General features: G+C 35.4%; 1 protein-coding gene across 2 annotated transcripts in view; it reads left to right on the forward strand.

Annotated features, from left to right (window-relative positions):
* The window catches only part of LOC115210871 (protein disulfide-isomerase A5), an 82,782-nt gene that overhangs the window by 23,382 nt on the left and 40,736 nt on the right, over positions 1 to 18,664 (forward strand). For both annotated transcript variants that reach the window (XM_029779634.2, XM_036502507.1), the window contains exons 2-6: positions 4,277 to 4,400; positions 8,301 to 8,388; positions 9,611 to 9,676; positions 12,579 to 12,624; positions 14,811 to 14,903. In XM_029779634.2, the coding sequence (XP_029635494.1) occupies positions 4,277 to 4,400; positions 8,301 to 8,388; positions 9,611 to 9,676; positions 12,579 to 12,624; positions 14,811 to 14,903 (417 nt within the window). The remainder of the gene's footprint in view (positions 1 to 4,276; positions 4,401 to 8,300; positions 8,389 to 9,610; positions 9,677 to 12,578; positions 12,625 to 14,810; positions 14,904 to 18,664) is intronic.

Below are 18,664 nucleotides of genomic sequence, written 5' to 3' on the forward strand. Positions count from 1 at the left end.
TCATTGAAACCTCAAAGCTATGAGATAATGCGTGATTAATTCAAAACAATTTGAGTGAAAAAGCATTATATTTAACAGAGTTATCTGAACATTAAAGGGTTAAAAGTATTTATTAAATGGGCAGAACTTATATCTCTCTAACGATGGGAAAAGTGGGAGATGTGGCTCCTTAAATACAAAGAGAAATTTAAAAAAATACATACCACAGACAACCCCTTCATCAAAAAACATAACAAAACATGAAGCCCTACAGAAACAATCAAACTGTCAATCGTAACACACCTAACCCACAAACACAATTCTCCCAACCCAAACCAGATACACCCAACTACAATCAAAGAAAAACCACACCCAACCACAACACAAACATTCCCCAAACTTTCTTTCACAAATCCAAATCCAGAAATGACATAAACCAACCTTATAACACAAACACTTTATACTTTGGAAGAGGTACGCCCAGATTACTGAGAGCTATATCAGGGCCCTTAATAAAATATAACCACAATCATTATAGCATAAATACGATGGCCTTTGGAAGAGACCCACCCAAACCACCCAGATTACTCAGAACCCCAACCGGACTGCAGCATAATGGAAACTACAGTTGACCCAGCCCTCTTCAACACACTTACCATCAAAAACGACCCTACAAATCCACTCAAATCAGACCAACAACAAATATTAACTACACTCAAAGTAACTTACCTTTTTAGCACAAGGACAGAAATACCAGGACATGCGTTCCACCCCCACTACACAAGAAACCAAAGGTAATTAACCTCTTGAAAAAGCCATTAACTGACACCCAAATAGAAATTCTAAGTAAGGGACTGAGGTTTGCACCTACACCACAAAGACCAAACTTCCCCGAACTGAAAAATGACATTGCAGAATTCTGCTGAATACCCCATCAACAACTCTAATGATGAGGACAAATCATTAGCCAGAAACAAAAGCAATTTTTTCCCAAATAAAGCACTAGATTCCTACTGTGAATACATTATGAATTTGCCCTTTGGGAAAATTGAACATAGAAACATTAAATCAAACGTTACAAAGCATGTATGGAAGAACCTACTGGACTTACAAGAAAATAGGGAGCACTGTTGCCATCATGGACACAAAGTACTATAAAGACCTAGTGGGATATCTTCTTTTACACCAAGCAGCTGAAGTGACACAGCCTGCACTGATTGATGTAACACAACTAGATGCACAATGTCCTGCCCCTATGAGACAAATGCAGGATACATTGAAACAACCATCATGCTGAATCTTCCGTTTCCTTCATCAGTTATATAGATAGATAGACAGATAGATATGAGGAGAGAGAGAGTATGTGTGTGTGTGTGTGTGTGTGTGTGAGAGAGAGAGAGAGAGAGAGAGAGAGAGAGAGAGAGAGCAGTGCTATATATCATACCTTTACCACTATCAACAGGGATTTAGCACTGGAATTACTCCAAAAGAAAAGAAGACACTCATCCAATACTATCAAAGGTATGGTCTGCAAGTTCAGTGGCCCATGACAATGTTTAGTTCAGCTTCTAACTAACTTTTATGAAAAAATAGTTTACTATTATTTTTTAACATTAGAATATTCTGTAATCTATATGTTATTAGTGTGCATTCATAGTTGCATCTTGATCAGACTTGTGATTAACACCAGCCAGATCTGTCTAGTCAAATCACTCTAGGGAATCCTTTGTTTGACTAACTAATAATAAAGAAGCTTATATTAGGTGGTGAGCTAGCAGAATTGCTAGCATGCCAGGCAAATGCTTATTGACGTTTTTTATTGTCTTTACATTATGAGTTCAAATTCTGCTGAGGTTTGGCTTTGCTTGTCATCCTTCTGGAGTTGATAACATAAGTAACACTTGAGCACTGAGGTCAATGTAATCAACTTGCCCTTTCCTCTGAACTTGCTAGTCTTGTGGTGAAATCTGAAAGCAATAAAGAAGCTTATGGACCTATACATTTGTTTGGAAAGGCTAAATTTTCAAGAAGTTCCTACTCAATAATGACAGAAGAATGGTCATATTCTGATTTATTAATTCAAGTAGGAGGATCAGTTTAGTAGTGGTATCTGAACCAAAGGAAACTATTTTTTTTTCTGGTTATCTGTACTATAAAGGATGGAAATCAAAATGAATTAATATGTAATGTGGCTCTTGTTTATCCTGTTTATTTGTAAGAGCTATATTCTGGAAATGTTTATCAGCAATCATGTACATATTCTTTTATCTAACAAAGGCTTGTATTATCATTTATGCAAATATTTACATCCCATAACTTTAAGTGTGTTCTTAGTAGTTAAATGTTTATCAACAAGAAAAGCTATCTAGTTGCAGCAGGAATTTTTGTAGCAGAATCTATTCCAGTTTGTAAAATCCATTCACTCAAAAAAGTACAGATGATTGGATGTAAAATTGTGTTTGTCATCATCACCACCATCATCATTATCATTATCATCACTGTAATTATCATCAGGATTCATTGGATCCAAGGATCGTATTGAGCTCCAGTGCTTGTTTTGGTATGATTTCTTCAGTTGGATGCCCTTCCTAATACCAACCACTTAACAACATCTACTGGGTGCTTTTTTTTTGTGCCACTGGCACTAGTGAGGTTGCTATGCAGTTTACAAGACTATGAACCCCTTTGGGGAGGGGCCAGTTTATACAAGAAGATGAGGCATTAAAGCATAAGGTAGGGTAGGGGTAAGGTTGGGGTGGAAGAGCAGGCACTTATAGAAGAGCTACATAGCTACTCACATAGAAGAGAGGGAATAATCAGTAGGAGCTGCAAAGTGAGAAATAGTGATAATGAAGTGTCCCCTCAAAGCACAAGGTGAATAGAAAAGAAGGGGACAGAGGAACATCATCATCATCATCATCATTTAGCGTCCGTTTTCCATCTAGGACGGTTCAACTGGGGTCTGTGAAGCTGGAAGGCTTCATCAGACCCAGTCAGATCTGGCAGTGTTTCTACAGCTGGATGCCCTTCCTAACGCCAACCACTCTGTGAGTGTAGTGGGTGCTTTTTACGTGCCACCCGCACATTTTATTTTATTCATTGGTACTTGCTTGTAAGGTTGCATTTGGAAATTATCTGGTCAATGTTACACTGTAGGATTGAACTTGACACTTCATAATTTTATGTACCAATACAGTGTGGTTTGTGAATAAATAAAGACATAGAGTGCCAAAGAAAATAAAATATTTAAAATATGCCTTTCAGTTTTATATATTGTCTCATTTACATTTGAGCACTTCTTTTTGCAATCCTATAATCCCTTTTGTTCCTATAAAAAGAGACAAATATTATTTCTTATTATGACAAAAATTTCTACTTTTCTTTCAATATCTCTTATTTTGCAAAAATTGTCAAACAGTTTCTTCTCCACCAGAGAAAGTCTGGGCCTTTTGGCCAACATTAAATCACTCTCATAACTCTTCTTCAATTATCAAACTTTCTAAGTTCTTTCAGCAAATGTATTTTCTCTTTTTATCCTTCTCATATATTTTCCCTTACCTTTGATCCAAGCATTCCTTCTGCTTTTGTCTGTTGTTACATTTTTTCATGTCTATAATGAACACATCTGTCATGTGTAAAAACTACTTTTGCAAACAATGCACAACAGTTTTCCTGAAGGTCATAATGTAAATAAGATCTTATTTTCCCACTGCTTATTGAATTTATACTTACTATATTCTCTGTTTATTCTTTTCATTTATTGTCTTTTGCACTGCAATGGGCAATGTAAAAACAAGATATATTGTTTGAAAAAACCTGCAAATGTTCACAAAAGTTTAAAAAAACATAACTGTATATAACGCATAAGAATTTCAGCCATAAACTGACTGGCAAAAAGTTGTGATTGACAGATGCTTTTTACTGCCTGAAGATCAAATACAAAGTGTGTTTTGAATAATTTGGGATGGAGGTGTAATCTGCTATTTTTAATCATCCAAAGCCTCATGGATTGGCCATCTCTCACAGAAAATCCCTTGTAGATGAAATATTACTGATTTTTTTTTTATTATCTTTTTTCTTTTATCTTTCACTTGTTTCAGTTATTAAGCTACAGCCATTCTGGGGTATGTGGATCACATGCTACTTGTGAAAGAGAAAAAGACTATGTACATCACACAAAATCTCAATATGCTATTTAATTTTTTTAATCAACTTGCTAATGATGTTGTACTGGAAGCATTAAATTTAACTTTTTTTTGTTCCATTGCTAAGAACCTTTTTTTCTATTTCTTTCTAGACCTGTGTGGCAGTGGCAGCATCTAAGAAAAGTCAAAATTTAGTTTCACATGTTGAAGATTTTAAAGACTTTAAAAAGTTATTGAGGACAAAAACTAATTTACTTGTGATATTAACTAAATCAGGTATAGTAAATGCTTTGCTTTCATGTTTTTTTTTTATGAAAAAGTTGGATGTTTAATATATTTTTTGAATTGGTTAGTATTGTCTAATGTAACTTTAACACAAATTTTTCAAGAATTTTGGTTCCAAATAAAGTTTCTATCACTTGAGGTTATGGTATTGCTATATTTTGTTTGTCTAGAATAATAGTATTTAGCTGTAGATCAGCTCTAATAGAACAGAATTAAAACAGGTTAAAGCTGGAGTATTGACCACATTGTTAAGTTCAAAATCTTACTTCGGTCATTGTGTTCTGTCTCTTACAAGGCACATAACTCATTACTTCAGTTTGGCTGATAGTCTTCCCTACTAAATAAAAAAAAAAAAAATAAAATAAAAGAACAAACAAATGAGCTTCTGTTTCACAGTTAGAGTAATCAATGTATTCAACCATAAAAAGTATTGCTCCAGCACAAATCCATTCCATTCATCTCAGTATGGAAAATCATCATCATCATCATCATCATCATCTTTTAACGTCCGTTTTCCATTCTAGCATGGGTTGGACAGTTCGACCGGGGTCTGGGAAGCCAGGAGGCTGCACCATGCTCCAGTCTAATCTGGCAGTGTTTCTACAGCTGGATGCCCTTCCTAACACCAACCACTCCGACAGTGTAGTGGGTGCTTTTTACGTGACACCGGCACAGGGGCCAGAGGAGGCTGGCAAATGGCCATGATTGGTTGGTGCTTTTTACGTGCCACCGACAGGGACGCCAGTCAGGTGGCGCTGGCATCTGCCACGTTCGGACAGTGCTTTTACCGTGTCACCGGCACGGGTATCTTAACTACAATTTCCATTTGATTTTAATTTTGATGTTGGTGTTAATGCTCTTGAGTCAATATGTCTCCCCAAGAACAGCGGGTCACTCTACGATCCAAGGTTAGCACAGCAGGCCATCCTGCGAGCCATGAACTCACTTTATTTGTCGGGTCTTCACAGTCACAGCATATCTCAGAGGTCTTGGTCTTCGTCATTTCCTCTGTTAGGCCCTACGTGCCACCAGCACGGGAATTACAACTACAATATCCATGCGATTTTTATTTTGATGTTGATGAACTTGACACAATAGGTCTCCTCAAGCACAGCAGGCCATCCTGCAAGCCATGAACTCACTTCATTTGTCGGCTCTTCACAGTCACAGCTTATCTCAGAGGTCTCGTAAAACAGTATAAATAAAATATGCAAATATACCTATTCATAAACTTTTACATATCATTTGGCTTAAATTGCTCTTGCAAGGTTTCATTTCAACCTTTAAATGTTCTATCATCATCTACATAACTCATTACAAATATTTCCTTAAACTGATACTGTGGGCTCTGTCTTTGCTTTGTTGAATGAAGATTCAGCAAGACCATAGTCTGTGGAAAATGATCATCACCCTATGGCTACCTGTATGCAGGGTCAAAGCCGAAAACTTCCAGTGGCATCCTCTACTTGTTCCCATCACCCTTTTCTGTATCACCACTAGACTTATGATGAAGATGATGCAGTGGTGTTGGTACTGGTGTGTTGGTTTGCTGAACAACCTGTATGAGGAGTATTGTTATAGTGGGCATGATTTGTACGGAGCCAGTCCCAGCTCTCTTGTCCTTCAAGCTTGTATTGGTCTGGTGCAACAAGTACCATGGGATTGGTACATCAAGTGCCATGGGATTGGTACATCAAGTGCCATGGGATTGGTACATCAAGTGTCATGGGATTGGTACTTACCAGGATACAGGGTTTGTATGGAGTTACCTTCTCTTGGATGAGAAGTTAAAGCATTGAAGGGCCTCATCTGTTCTGGGTCTATCAGGATATCTTTAACCCTTTCGTTGTCGTATTTATTTTGAGATGCTCTGTGTTTCTTTCAATTAATTTTGAATGTAACAAAGAATTTAGTAAAATAACTTAGTTATCATTAAGTTGGTATTAGGAACATAAATTGTGACTAAGGTTTGGTGGAAGATTTTAATTCAAAACTTATGAAAACAAGACATTTGTACTACAGAACCAGAGGCGGTTTCAGCTGGGTTGGTATCGAAAGGGTTAAGTGACCTTCTTCCGAAGGCATTTCTGTGACATGCTAATTAACTCATAAGTATGACATGCTAATTAACCCATAGTTAACCCATAAATGACATGCTAATTAACCCATTTCTGTAACATGCTAATTAACCCATAACCCGACAAAGGCTACCACGCTGGGTCAGAGTATATCTGGGAACAATAGCGACTAAGAAGTAGTTTCACACTCCTGAATCTCCTAAACCAGGGCCCCACAACAGGGTGCAGTTTAAAGCTCTATCCAAGACAAAAGTTGCTGTTAAAGCTTGATTTATTGATTTTCTTTCTTTTGAAAAGGAAATGAGATATTGGGTCATCTCATAAATAATGTGGTTTTTTTTTATTCTTCTTTTATTTTTCAAAATTAAGAGAAATGAAGTTCTTTTTTAATCTAAAATATACTCTCCTTCATTTTCTACAATGCTCTTCCATCTATCTGGTAGACTTGCAAGGTCCCTCTTCCAAAATTCACTTGTCTGTGACAAAAAATAATCCACCATTACTGTTCTGGCCTCATCTACAGAATTCATATTTTTTCCATCCAAATGATTTTGAAGACTGCGGAATAAATGATAATCAGATGGGGCAATGTCTAGTAAATATGGTGGATGGGGGATCGTTTCCCATTCAAACTGCTTCAGCCTTTGGAATGTCATCCTTAATGTATGTGGCCGAGCATTATCCTGATGGAAGAACATTTTTCATCTTGAAACCAAAGATGGTCATTTTCCTTCTAGCACTGGCTTAAGCTGCTCACAGTAGATCTCCTTTGTTATTGATAGGTTTGCATTAGAAGTTTGAAGTGGACTAAACTTTTCATATCCTACCAAACAGATAACAGCACCTTATGTGGGTGAAGACCTTCTTTAGCTGGGGTGGGGTGGGGTGGGGTGGCAGATTCTCTTTTCCCTGCTCACTGTCTTCAATGCTTGACATTTTTATAGAGAACACATTTCTCAACACCAGTCACTATTCAGTCCACCAAAGGTTCATTCATGAGACGTGACAGCAAAGAAGAGCACACATTCACTCTCTGCATATGATTAGACTCGGAAAGTTTGTAAGGAATCCATGGACCAATTTGCTGACTTATCCAATGGCATGCAGGTGTTGATGAATGGTTGAATGACCAAATCCAAGCTACTCTGCTAGTTCCTCAACAGTTGCGATGGGATTTTGTTCCTACAGAGTTTGCAGGACGTCCTTGTCGTGCTCGACAGATCTTCCAGGACAAGGTTCATCTTCTCGGCTGCAATTTCTGGCTTGGAATTTCTGGAGCCACCGTTGACACTGGTTTACGATTATTGTCAAATCTCCAATTACTGCATTAATATTCCTTGCACTTTCCAATGCATTGTTGCCTTTATTGAACCCATAAAGCAAAATATGCCAAATGTGCTCCTTTATCACTTCCATTATATTTTTGGAAAAATAACTGTTAAAATCAAACTGCACTCTTCAAAACTTGCACAAAGAATAAGGACAAGGTAAAATTACTACCTGCTTTTATAGCAAGTTGATGCAGGTAGTTTATCCTGTCTCCCTCCGACTTTTAGTTCATGCAATTGAAAAAAACCACATTATTTATGGGATGGCCCAATACTTAGGTAATCTACTCTTTCTTGAAATATAGTCAGTGAAAGGTTTAATGTCAAAAAGCTATACTAAATATTGGAAAAGGAACTCAGTTGACAATAAGTGCTAGAGTGAATGTCAATTCTTTTCACCTTTTTGTCTCTTCTGTTCCCATTCATTTTAAAATTCTAATTTGTTTTCCAATATCTCATATGTTGCATTTAATTATTTTTTTCAGAAAAATCTTTGTCTTCCATTTTACCTGTGATACAGACAACTGCTGAAGAAATGAAAGGCAAAGCCACATTAATTATCATTGACTGCAGGTAATCATTGGTTAAGAATGGTTTGGTAATCTATTTATAATTAACACTTAGTGTTAATTATAATTAACACTTAGTTTTGTAGGTGTTCTTTCTTTTGCAAAATTATACCAGTAACCATAGTAACTACAATCCTTACATGTGAGGTTAAGATTGTTGGTTTGTCTATGCATGTTTAATACCACAACGACTTTCTTTATAAGATGGTGATGTGGAGAGCAGATGGCAAATTTAATTTGTCTAAAAATTAGTTGTTGTTTAACTCCAGGTCATCTCTGATTGAATGAGATAAAAAAGCATATAGATAATCCACTGAAGTAAGGTTGACTTGCTTGTCATCCAGTCTTTTTTTTCAGTATAATGTAGGCACAATTGCAATATCCTTCCATTTTGTTAGGCTTCAGATCAGTCCTAACTAAATGGAGCTGTAATAAAAGACATTACAGTCATGATCATCCTGTTTTAAAATGGCAGAGTATAATTTGAAGGAGGTTCGGTTGCTATTTCTGGCTGGTCAAGTGACCACTTACAAATTGCCTTGTTGGCATGTGGATCTTTAATTTTTTTTTGTTGATGTTACAAATGGAAGAGAAACAATTTTCTTAATTTTCTATTGTTCTGAAAAATCCTACAGAGAACAACAACAACAACAAAAAAAGAAACAAACAGTGAAAAACATGAATGCTTATACATTTATATTTTTATAGCAAATTCGATCCTTTGGCTAAGAAGATATTCTACTGTCATTAATGTTTATTGAATTTTTACTGAAAATATGTTAATTTTCTTTTTAGTAGCAAATCAATAACTTTGTTATTATTGAGTCACTATTTTTCAAGCTTTGTACTAAATGAACCAACCTTACTCAACTAGCTCTGTCTCTGTGATTTAAGATGATCTCTTTGGCTATAGCTAGACCACTCCTCTTTCAATGCAGTGATTAAAAAAGAAAAGAAGTGTTTAGCTAATCTTTTATATCTTTCAATGCACAGAAGAATCAGGATTAGATGATTTAAGTAATATTTGGCTTAATATAATTTTATGCTATCCATACAAAACAAAATTCTTTTTCTGTTTTATTAAACCTAACAATTATCAGTTCATTCTGTCTTTAAGAAGATCTGATATTTTGATTTAGCATGACATAAACATTGAACTACCTACATTTTTACTATCTTTTAAATATAAATATAATATGTCTCTATTTCTGTGTTTATAATTTTAGTGTTGCAAAGAAACTTTGTAAAAAACTGAAAATGTCATCAAACAGCTTTGAACTTAAACATTATCAGTAAGTGTTTTGATTTATTTTTGAGTCCATATTCTTTAGTATTGTCTGTCTATGAAATGGTGAAATGGCTGAGGAGCTAAGATAATTAGATTACTAACTTATTGGATATATGTTGTATGCCTTTGTAGGAATCTTATTGTGACCCTGGGAAAAGCACAGCTATCCACCATGAGGTGGATAGATTTCCTGATTAAAACATGTATATATAAATACCAAAATGAGGGTGAAAAAATTGTATATTAATTTAATAACATCAATTTAACACCAGTGGTTTAGCACATAAAAAACTGAGATTCAGTAAATATTATTAATACACATATGAGAGAGAATCTACTAAAGTGGACGCCCTTATGCTAGAGAGAGATCCGCATGAGTCTCAACCACTAAAAATTGTTCTCAAGAAAAACTTAGCACACTATGAACATAAGCAAGCAGGACAATCTATATTTTGTTTATTTTTGTTATTTTTCATTTGTCCTGCTCGTTTACGTTCATAGTGTGCTAAGTTTTTCTTGAGAACAATTTTTAGTGGTTGAGACTCATGCGGATCTCTCTCTAGCGTAAGGGCATCCACTTTAGTGGATTCTCTCTCATATGTGTATATATAAATATATATTTATAAAGTAATTCTTAAAATTTAATTGCAAAAACAAATACATTGCTACAATTAATTCAGAAAGATGTTGACAGTTGTTGGGAAAACGTTCAGTAAAAGATTTCCAGGGGAATAACATTCTGGGAAGTAAGGGATAGGTATAGAGGGTTAGTGTGGCACCTGGTGAGTGGGAGGTGGACACAATATGGGTTTTGAGAAAAGAGAGGAATGTGTTATGAGTGCTTGAGTGGAGATGGTGTAAGACTAACCAGCACCAAGGAGGAGAAGTCATAGTTGTAGTGGCAGAAAAAGGCAGAGAGGTGAGATGACACATCTATGGACTAATGGTTGGTGTGTGTTGGTGCCATTCAGTCAACATTTCTTTGGATTGGTGTAGGACATCCGTATGCTTATATAGCACTAGCATTGTTCCAAATATGGGAGCAGTAATTTATTGTAAGTCTTTCTTGAACTTTGTAAATGGTTAATAGTTTTTTATGGATGAAGAATTTTCTGGCTTTGAAAAGGAAGGCCAGTGTTTGTCTTTACTTTGTTGATGTGTGTTTGTCAGGAAAGATCCTCACTGATGGAAATGTTAATAATTTGTAGCAGTGATGAGGATTCTAGTTGCATGCTATTTAGGGTTGAGATGGAGTGCACAATTGTTTTATTGTTATGATAGGTGCAGATATGTCTGTGTGGTTAAGAAGCTTGCTTTGCAACTATTTGCTTTCAGGTTCAGTTTCACTATACAGCACTTTAAGCTAGTGTCTTATACTATAGCTACAAGTCGACAAATGTGGTGAAGTTTGGTAAATAGAAACTGCGAAAATAGTTTGGTAAATAGAAAAGGTGGCGAGCTGGCAGAAACGTTAGCACGCCGGGCGAAATGCTTATTGGTATTTCGTCTGCCATTACGTTCTGAGTTCAAATTCCGCTGAGGTTGACTTTGCCTTTCATCCTTTCGGGGTTGATAAATTAAGTACCAGTTACACACTGGGGTTGATGTAATCGACTTAATCCCTTTGTCTGTCCTTGTTTGTCCCCTCTATGTTTAGCCCCTTGTGTGCAATAAAGAAATAAGAAACTGTGAGAAAGCCTTGTGTGTGTGTGTGTGTGTATGTGTCTTTGTGCTGTGTTTGTCCTTCATCAGTGCTTGAAACTTGGTATTGGTTTATATCCCCATAGCTTAGTGGTTTAGTAAAAGAGACTAACAGAATAAGCTACCAGTTTTTAAATGTAAGTAATGTGGTCAATTCATTCGATTAAACTATTCATGGTAATGCCCCAGCATGGCCAAAATCCGATAACTCAAACAAGTTTTCTTAGGTATAGTGGTCTTGCATTCAGGAAATCCACCTGAAAAATTATCTTGGTATCCATGTCACAGTTGATTGGTTTGTTAAGAATGACAATATCCAACATCGTCTTCCATTTTATGGTTGAATGACTGGTTTCAAGAATATGTGATATGCAGGTTCAAATATTTGCTGTTTCATCTTATGTTTCAAGCAATATTATTGTAAACAATGCTAGCACTTGATACAGGAAATATTTTGTGATAATCATAAATCTTTCATAACTATGCTTTTCAATTAACAGTGCCTTTTTGTTTATAATTACCATAAATCCTTGAGTATAATCCACATTTTTTTCCCAAAATTTAAAGGTCAAAATCCTTAGTGCGTATTATACATGAGGTTAAAAATGAAAATTATTTTCTAAGCAATTTTCGAGTCTCTATTTGCTGTCCGGCAATGTTTATTCAGACGCATTTTGTGATGTCGGATGCAAAAATACCTTAAGCTAAGCCTTAAAGCAATGAAATCATAAAAGAATCATCCATAACTTGCAGTAAGCAACATTTATTAAACGTTATTACTGTTATTTCTTTATTTTCTGCAAACAAAATGCACAAAAATGCTACACGTTGGCATTATGTTATATATACAATAATAATATAGTACGTTACCGTATACATTTTTACAAACCAAGGATGTTATATAGATCTCCTTGACTCAAGTTAGAGAAGGGGTGCGTATTATACACAAGGTTTAGGTTTTTCAGAGGTACAGCCCCCTAAAAATCCCCTGCGTATTATACTCAAGGGCGGACTATACTCGAGGATTTACGGTATACATTTTTCCTCATTCATATGTGTTCTGATTATGAACAGAGGTATGTTATGATTTGTGTTGGTCGCTGTACTGAAACAATTACAGTGTTGAGACCAAGTCCCTAAAAGGTAGCTTTAAGGAAGCTACTTATACCATGTTGTTAGTAAGTTCTTTGTTTTTATTTTATCAGTGATGGAGAATTTAATCGAAACTATGACCGCAAATTAACTGTAAAAGTAAGTTTGTTTATTTTATTTAAAGCGAAACAATACAAGAAGACTGTACAAATTACTATTGCTATTGTAACTAAAAAAAAATAATGCTGTTTGATTGTTTTAGATTTTCTTGATATTTTGTTGTATAAACGCACATTCTGAAATTAATCCTGAAGGCTTGAATGCATGACAATTTCCTATGTATTTCTTCTGTATTGGAAAGGTTCTATATTGGGAGAATATTAATTCTGATAAAATTTGGTTTAAATTGTTTCAAATTATTGTAGTCCAGGCAGTTAAGCACTTGACTTTATTGCTGTTTGTTTTTGTGCTTCACACTTTTGAGTTTTAGCCAATCCTACTGGACTGGCTCCCATGCCGGTGGCACATAAAAAGCACTATTTGAGTGTGGTCATTGCCAGTGTTGCTTGACAGGTTCCTGTGCAGGTGGCATGTAAAAAGCATCATTCGAGTGTAATCGATGCCAGCACTACCTGGCTGGGCCCTGTGCCGGTGGAACATAAAAAACACCCACTACATTCTTGGAGTGGTTAGTGTTAGGAAGGGCATCCAGCTGTAGAAACTTTGCCTGATCAGATTGGAGCCTGGTGCAGACTCCTGGCTTAGCCCTCAGTCAAACCATCCAACCCATGCCAGCATGGAAATTGGATGTTAAACGATGATGATGATGATCCCCTTGGGGTTGCTTTTTATCTTTCCAAGGTAAATGAATGACAAAAATTTGTTATAACCCCGCCACTTTAAAAAGGGGCCTTATTTTTAGTTTAAAAAATTTCAACATCTGCAAAAAATATATGGGCAGGGCTACAATTCTTACAAAGAAAGAATGCAAAATGTTTAGTACAGTGATTAGTTATTCCATAAGGCATGTAGGTTTAGAGGAGTAGAAATGGTAGGTTACACTTGAACATTCTATGACCCAGCTGTAAATAAGTAGCATAATTAGGTTAGATCACTGCTGCAAGCAGACATGACTGCATGGTTAAGATGTTTGTTTCACACCACAAGGTTCTGGAGTTGATCCCACTGTCAGATACCTTGAGGGAGTATCTTCATTTATAGCCTCGTGGCATGCAAGCAAAACACACCTTTTGGTATCTCTGTAGATATTTAATAGTTAAAGCTCATTAAATTTGCATTTCATCATCACTATCATCATCATCATCATTATCATTTAATGTCCATTGTCCATGTGGGCATGGGTTAGATGGTTTGGCTGGGTTGGCATGCTGGAAGGCTGCACCAGACTCATCTCTGATTTGGCATGGTTTTCTACAGCTGGATGCTCTTCCTAATGCCAACCACTCTGAGAGTGTAATGTGTACTTTTATGTGACACCAGCACAAGTGCTATTTGTGTGACACCAGGGTGCTTTTATGTGCCATCAGCATGGGTGCCAATTTGTGTGACACCAGTATCTGCCACAACTGCAATTTTGCTCAGCTTGATGAGTCTTCTTCTCAGCTGTTTTTGTTTTTTTATTTGTGATACTTAAGTGTTTCATAAAAAGACAATACCATGTTTTCCATCCAAACTAGTTGAGTATCAAGGTGCTTAAGCCTTTTTGTTTACTTGTAAACATATCCAATAAAAACAACTGCATTAGTGCCAAGCAGTGACTAGGAATAAATGAACTTTAAGTTAGTTAAAATATGTTTGTGGCATATTTCAACTTTTAAAGGCAAATTCACTGCAGCTACCATGGAGAAAAAATGTTCTCTCTTATGGTAAAAAGTGTGAAATCACCATTTCTGCTTTATAGTATGAAGTACTGGGCAGATATGGTGTTTTACATCTTTTACCATAAGAAAGAATTTTTTCTCTATGATAACTACATAGAATTTGCTTTTAAAAGTTAAAATATTTCACAAATATATTTGAACTAACCTAAAGTTTGTTTACATCCAATACAACTTCAGAATTAGCTTTGCAAGTTTTATTATATAAAATAATAATAATAATAATAATGAAATTATTGTATACAGTGCTCAGGTGCACCACAACTTTTCAAAAGTGCATATTATCTTTCTCTGAGTAATTAAACATCAGTGATTTAGTTTCTTGTAAATAAGTATGTTGAATCTGGGTATTGCATAGTTGTTTGTGACTTATATTTTACTGCTAACTTTCCTTTTAGTTATTTATTTTTCTTTTATTTAAACCTTTTTTTAAAAATTCCTTTTCAGTCAATGATAAAGTTTCTTCAAGATCCTAAAGGAGATATTCCATGGGATGAAGACCCAGAAGCTGAAAACATCGTCCACGTAGAGAGTGAACAGGTTAGATAGAACGTATTAATTACATATGCTGTGTGTAAGGAACATGTCTACTTTTCACTGAACTTTTTTAGGTCATGTTTATTTAGCTTTCTTAGAAATATTCTACTATTCATTTTCTTTTAAAAGAAATGATTTCCTGCTTATTAGCTTAAAAATGTGACTGATTTTGCAGATAGTTTATGAAGCCAAATTAAAAGAGTTTCTTTAAATTACAGCTGTCTATTTTTGTTTATGTAAAATCCTGGAGGTAAATAAGATTAATACTCAGTATTCTGAAGTCAGTAAATAGAATATATTAATTATCTTAGGGTAGGTGGTCACAAATGTAACTGATTGCATTTGACATGCAGGCAAGTGTTTGACTATATACTTCTATGCATCTATCTGAATCGGTCAGAGTGGACCAAGGCTATGTAAAAACATAATAAAGAAAACTAGTGACAATTTTAAGTGGCAAATAGGAATACAAACTGTTCAGAAAAGGAATAAATTGCTTTGCTGTGCAGAAAAGAGAAAGTCTAACGTTTTTGGTCAGACCCTTGTTTCGAGGGGGCAATAAAATGTTTTCTGATGGTAGTTAATAAATAGATTAGGAATAAGTGAAAGAGAGATGGAGGTCACAAGATGCGACATATTTTCTCCTCTCTCATTATTAGCTATCTATATATTAATTATCCTCAGAAGATATTATAGTGGGCATGGTTTATGTAGAGCCAGTCCCACCCTCTTGTCCTTCAAAGCTGTATTGATCTGGTGCAACAAGTGCCAGGAGCTCAGTAGTTACCAAGGCATAGTGGTACAATATCTTTTAAATCATACATTGGAGAGTTTAGAGTAGATAATCTGTGTAGAGATCAGCTTGGCACTGACTTGAATGTGGTAACATTGAAACTATGATTTACTATAATTTTTCTTTTATTTTTAATATTTTGTTTGCTGATTATTTATTTTATTAATGTAGTAATATTGTGTTATTTATTTATGATTTCGTTTGTTACATTTTTATAATTTGTGCAAACTTGTTATACGTTGTATACTATATTGTTAGTCACTTGTAAAACAGAATAACTACAGAAAACGTAACTATGGTAAGTTAATTTTCTGATAATAATTAAAATCCTATTGAAGAGTACGATAAACAATGTAAAGCTAAATCCTGGTGACATAGATAATCTTTAGACATATCATTTAGCACCAGACATTAACCACTGTGGGAAAGTTTAGAAGAGAATAAAAAAGATGTCTTTGAAAAATATTAGGAGAGAAAACTCTCCTAGTCTTCTGTTCTGTCACAAGATAAGAATTGTTATACTTCTCATAGTATTTTTTGTCTTAGCCAAAAAGAGAGGGAAGCATTTATAATTTTTTTTCAAAATTTCCAAAATTATTGAAGGAAGGGAAGTGAAAAAAAACTGATTCTCAGATCATAGATCCAGTTGAAATGCTTGTAACAGAATGGGTTCCACTAAAGATATACACAGAAGTGTTAAACTGGGTAATGTTTTAAGCATACTACCAAACAGTTTCCATCTACCCTGTTTCATTTCCAAATCTTTGCTTGATTTGGGATTATAACAAAAGATAATATCCCAAATTATGGCACAGTGAGATTGGACCCAAAACCACAACTTTTTAACTTCATGACCATACTTGCATCTGATTTAATGCTGTGGTTTTATAGATTAAGAAGAGAGATAGTCTTCTACAAAGTAGTTTACAAGCTAGAACAAGAAGCCAAGTAAAAACTAGAATGATCGTTATTGAAACTCCCTTAAAGCATGACAACCAGCATATTACCAAAAGACCAGTATCAGAGCATGTCAACAACAAATAACCAGCTTTTGATTGAAAATCTAGCAGTTTGATTAAAGATTACTTTCAAAAGATAGGTTCAATTGTATTGTCAAAGAATTTTGAAAAGAATCAATGGAGATATTAACTAGAAGAAACAATAAAAAAAAAAAAATGGCTGGGTATTCATAAGTAACTTGGTGATTTAATTCTGGAGTTAATTCTTCTCTAAACAAGGAGTTAGTTCATACTTAAGATGTATCAAACTACTTTTATTCAATTATATATGCAATTTATTCTCCATTTCCATTGCTTTGGAATAGTAGTTACCAAATTCTGTTACAAAGTTAGACTTGTATTCTACTTCTGAAACACTGTTATTTCACATTCTGTTGAAAGTTTAAATGTAGTCCAATGCGATCATCATCATCATCATCATCATCATCATCATTTAGCTTCCGTTTTCCATGCTAGCATGGGTTGGACGGTTCTACTGGGGTCTGTGAAGCCAGAAGGCTTCATCAGGCCCAGTCAAATCTGGCAGTGTTTCTACGGCTGGATGCCTTCCTAACGCCAACCACTCCGTGAGTGTAGTGGGTGCTTTTTACGTGCCACCCGCACTGGTGCCAGACAGAGCTGGCAAACGGCCACGAACGGATGGTGCTTTTTATGTGCCACCGGCACGAGGGCCAGGCGAGGCTGGCAACGGACACGAAACGGGGCGGTGCTGGCAACGGTCGCGAAACGGAAAGTTCTCTTACATGCCACCGGCACTGGTAACACATCTGCAATTTCCATTGATCGATTTCCATTGATCGATTTCGATTCTGATCCTCACTTGCCTCAAGGGTCTTCACAAGCAATATAAAAGAATAATCATCATTTTCTCATATTTGATTTAGGTTAGCTTGGTCTACAAAGTTATATTTTTCATTATACTCTATATTTAAAAATGCAATCACATCTATATTTAGGTTACAACACTTTTGTTTTTTTTCCTTTTACTGTTTTGTATTCCTTGTTTCCTCTATTAGCATGAGTTCGCTGGGTTTCTTTAGTTTGTATGCTTGTATAATGTTGAAGCAATGTGCTTCACTTAGGCAAATAAAATTCAGCGGAAACTTTGTGAAAGTTCACATATGTGCAGGCATGGCTGTGTAGTAAGAAGCTTGCTTCCCAACCACACGGTTCTGGTTCAGCTCCACTGCATGACACCTTGGGCAAGGGTCTTCTACTACAGTATCAGGCCAACCAAAGCCTTGTGAGTGGATTCGACAGACGGAAACTGAAAGAATCTCATTGAATGTGTGTGTGTGTGTGTCCGCCCCCACTGCTTGAAAACTGGTGTTGGTTTGTTTACATCCCTGAAATTTGGCAGTTTGGTAAAAGAGACCAATAAAATAAGTACCAGACTTTAAAAAAATACTGGGGTTCATTTGTTTGACTAAAAACTCTTCAAGGCAGTGCCCTAGCATGGCCACAGTCTAATGACTAAAACAAGTAAAAATAAAAGACATATTATGTGCTGTCATTAGTTGGACAGGTATAATGCTTTTGTTAATACTTTAAACAGTCAATTAGATTTCAGTGTTTCTTATCAGGGAAGGAAACCAGAAAATTATAAAATAATATATTCTCTGTTAAATCAACTTTTCAATGCAAGCCTGAATAGTTTGGTTTTTGTGTGCAAAATTGTTCTATAAATGGGCACTTTTTATATCGTTCAACTATGTAAAATTAGTATTTGTGTGTCAGGCAAGGTGAGGTAAGAAGACTTAGGATAGCTACTAACTGTTAAATAGATTGCATTTATTTTGTTTTTAACTATCAATTGACAATGAGTTGTGGACTATCTTGAAAAAATCAGCAAAGAAGGTTTTATATTAAAAGAAAAGTAAAGAATCATAAAATCAGGTAAAAAGTATATAGTTTAACTTAGGATATATATTTTGTTTTTGGGGAGTCAAAAT

This window comes from Octopus sinensis, linkage group LG4 (assembly GCF_006345805.1).
Source record: "Octopus sinensis linkage group LG4, ASM634580v1, whole genome shotgun sequence".
Taxonomy (NCBI): domain Eukaryota; kingdom Metazoa; phylum Mollusca; class Cephalopoda; order Octopoda; family Octopodidae; genus Octopus; species Octopus sinensis.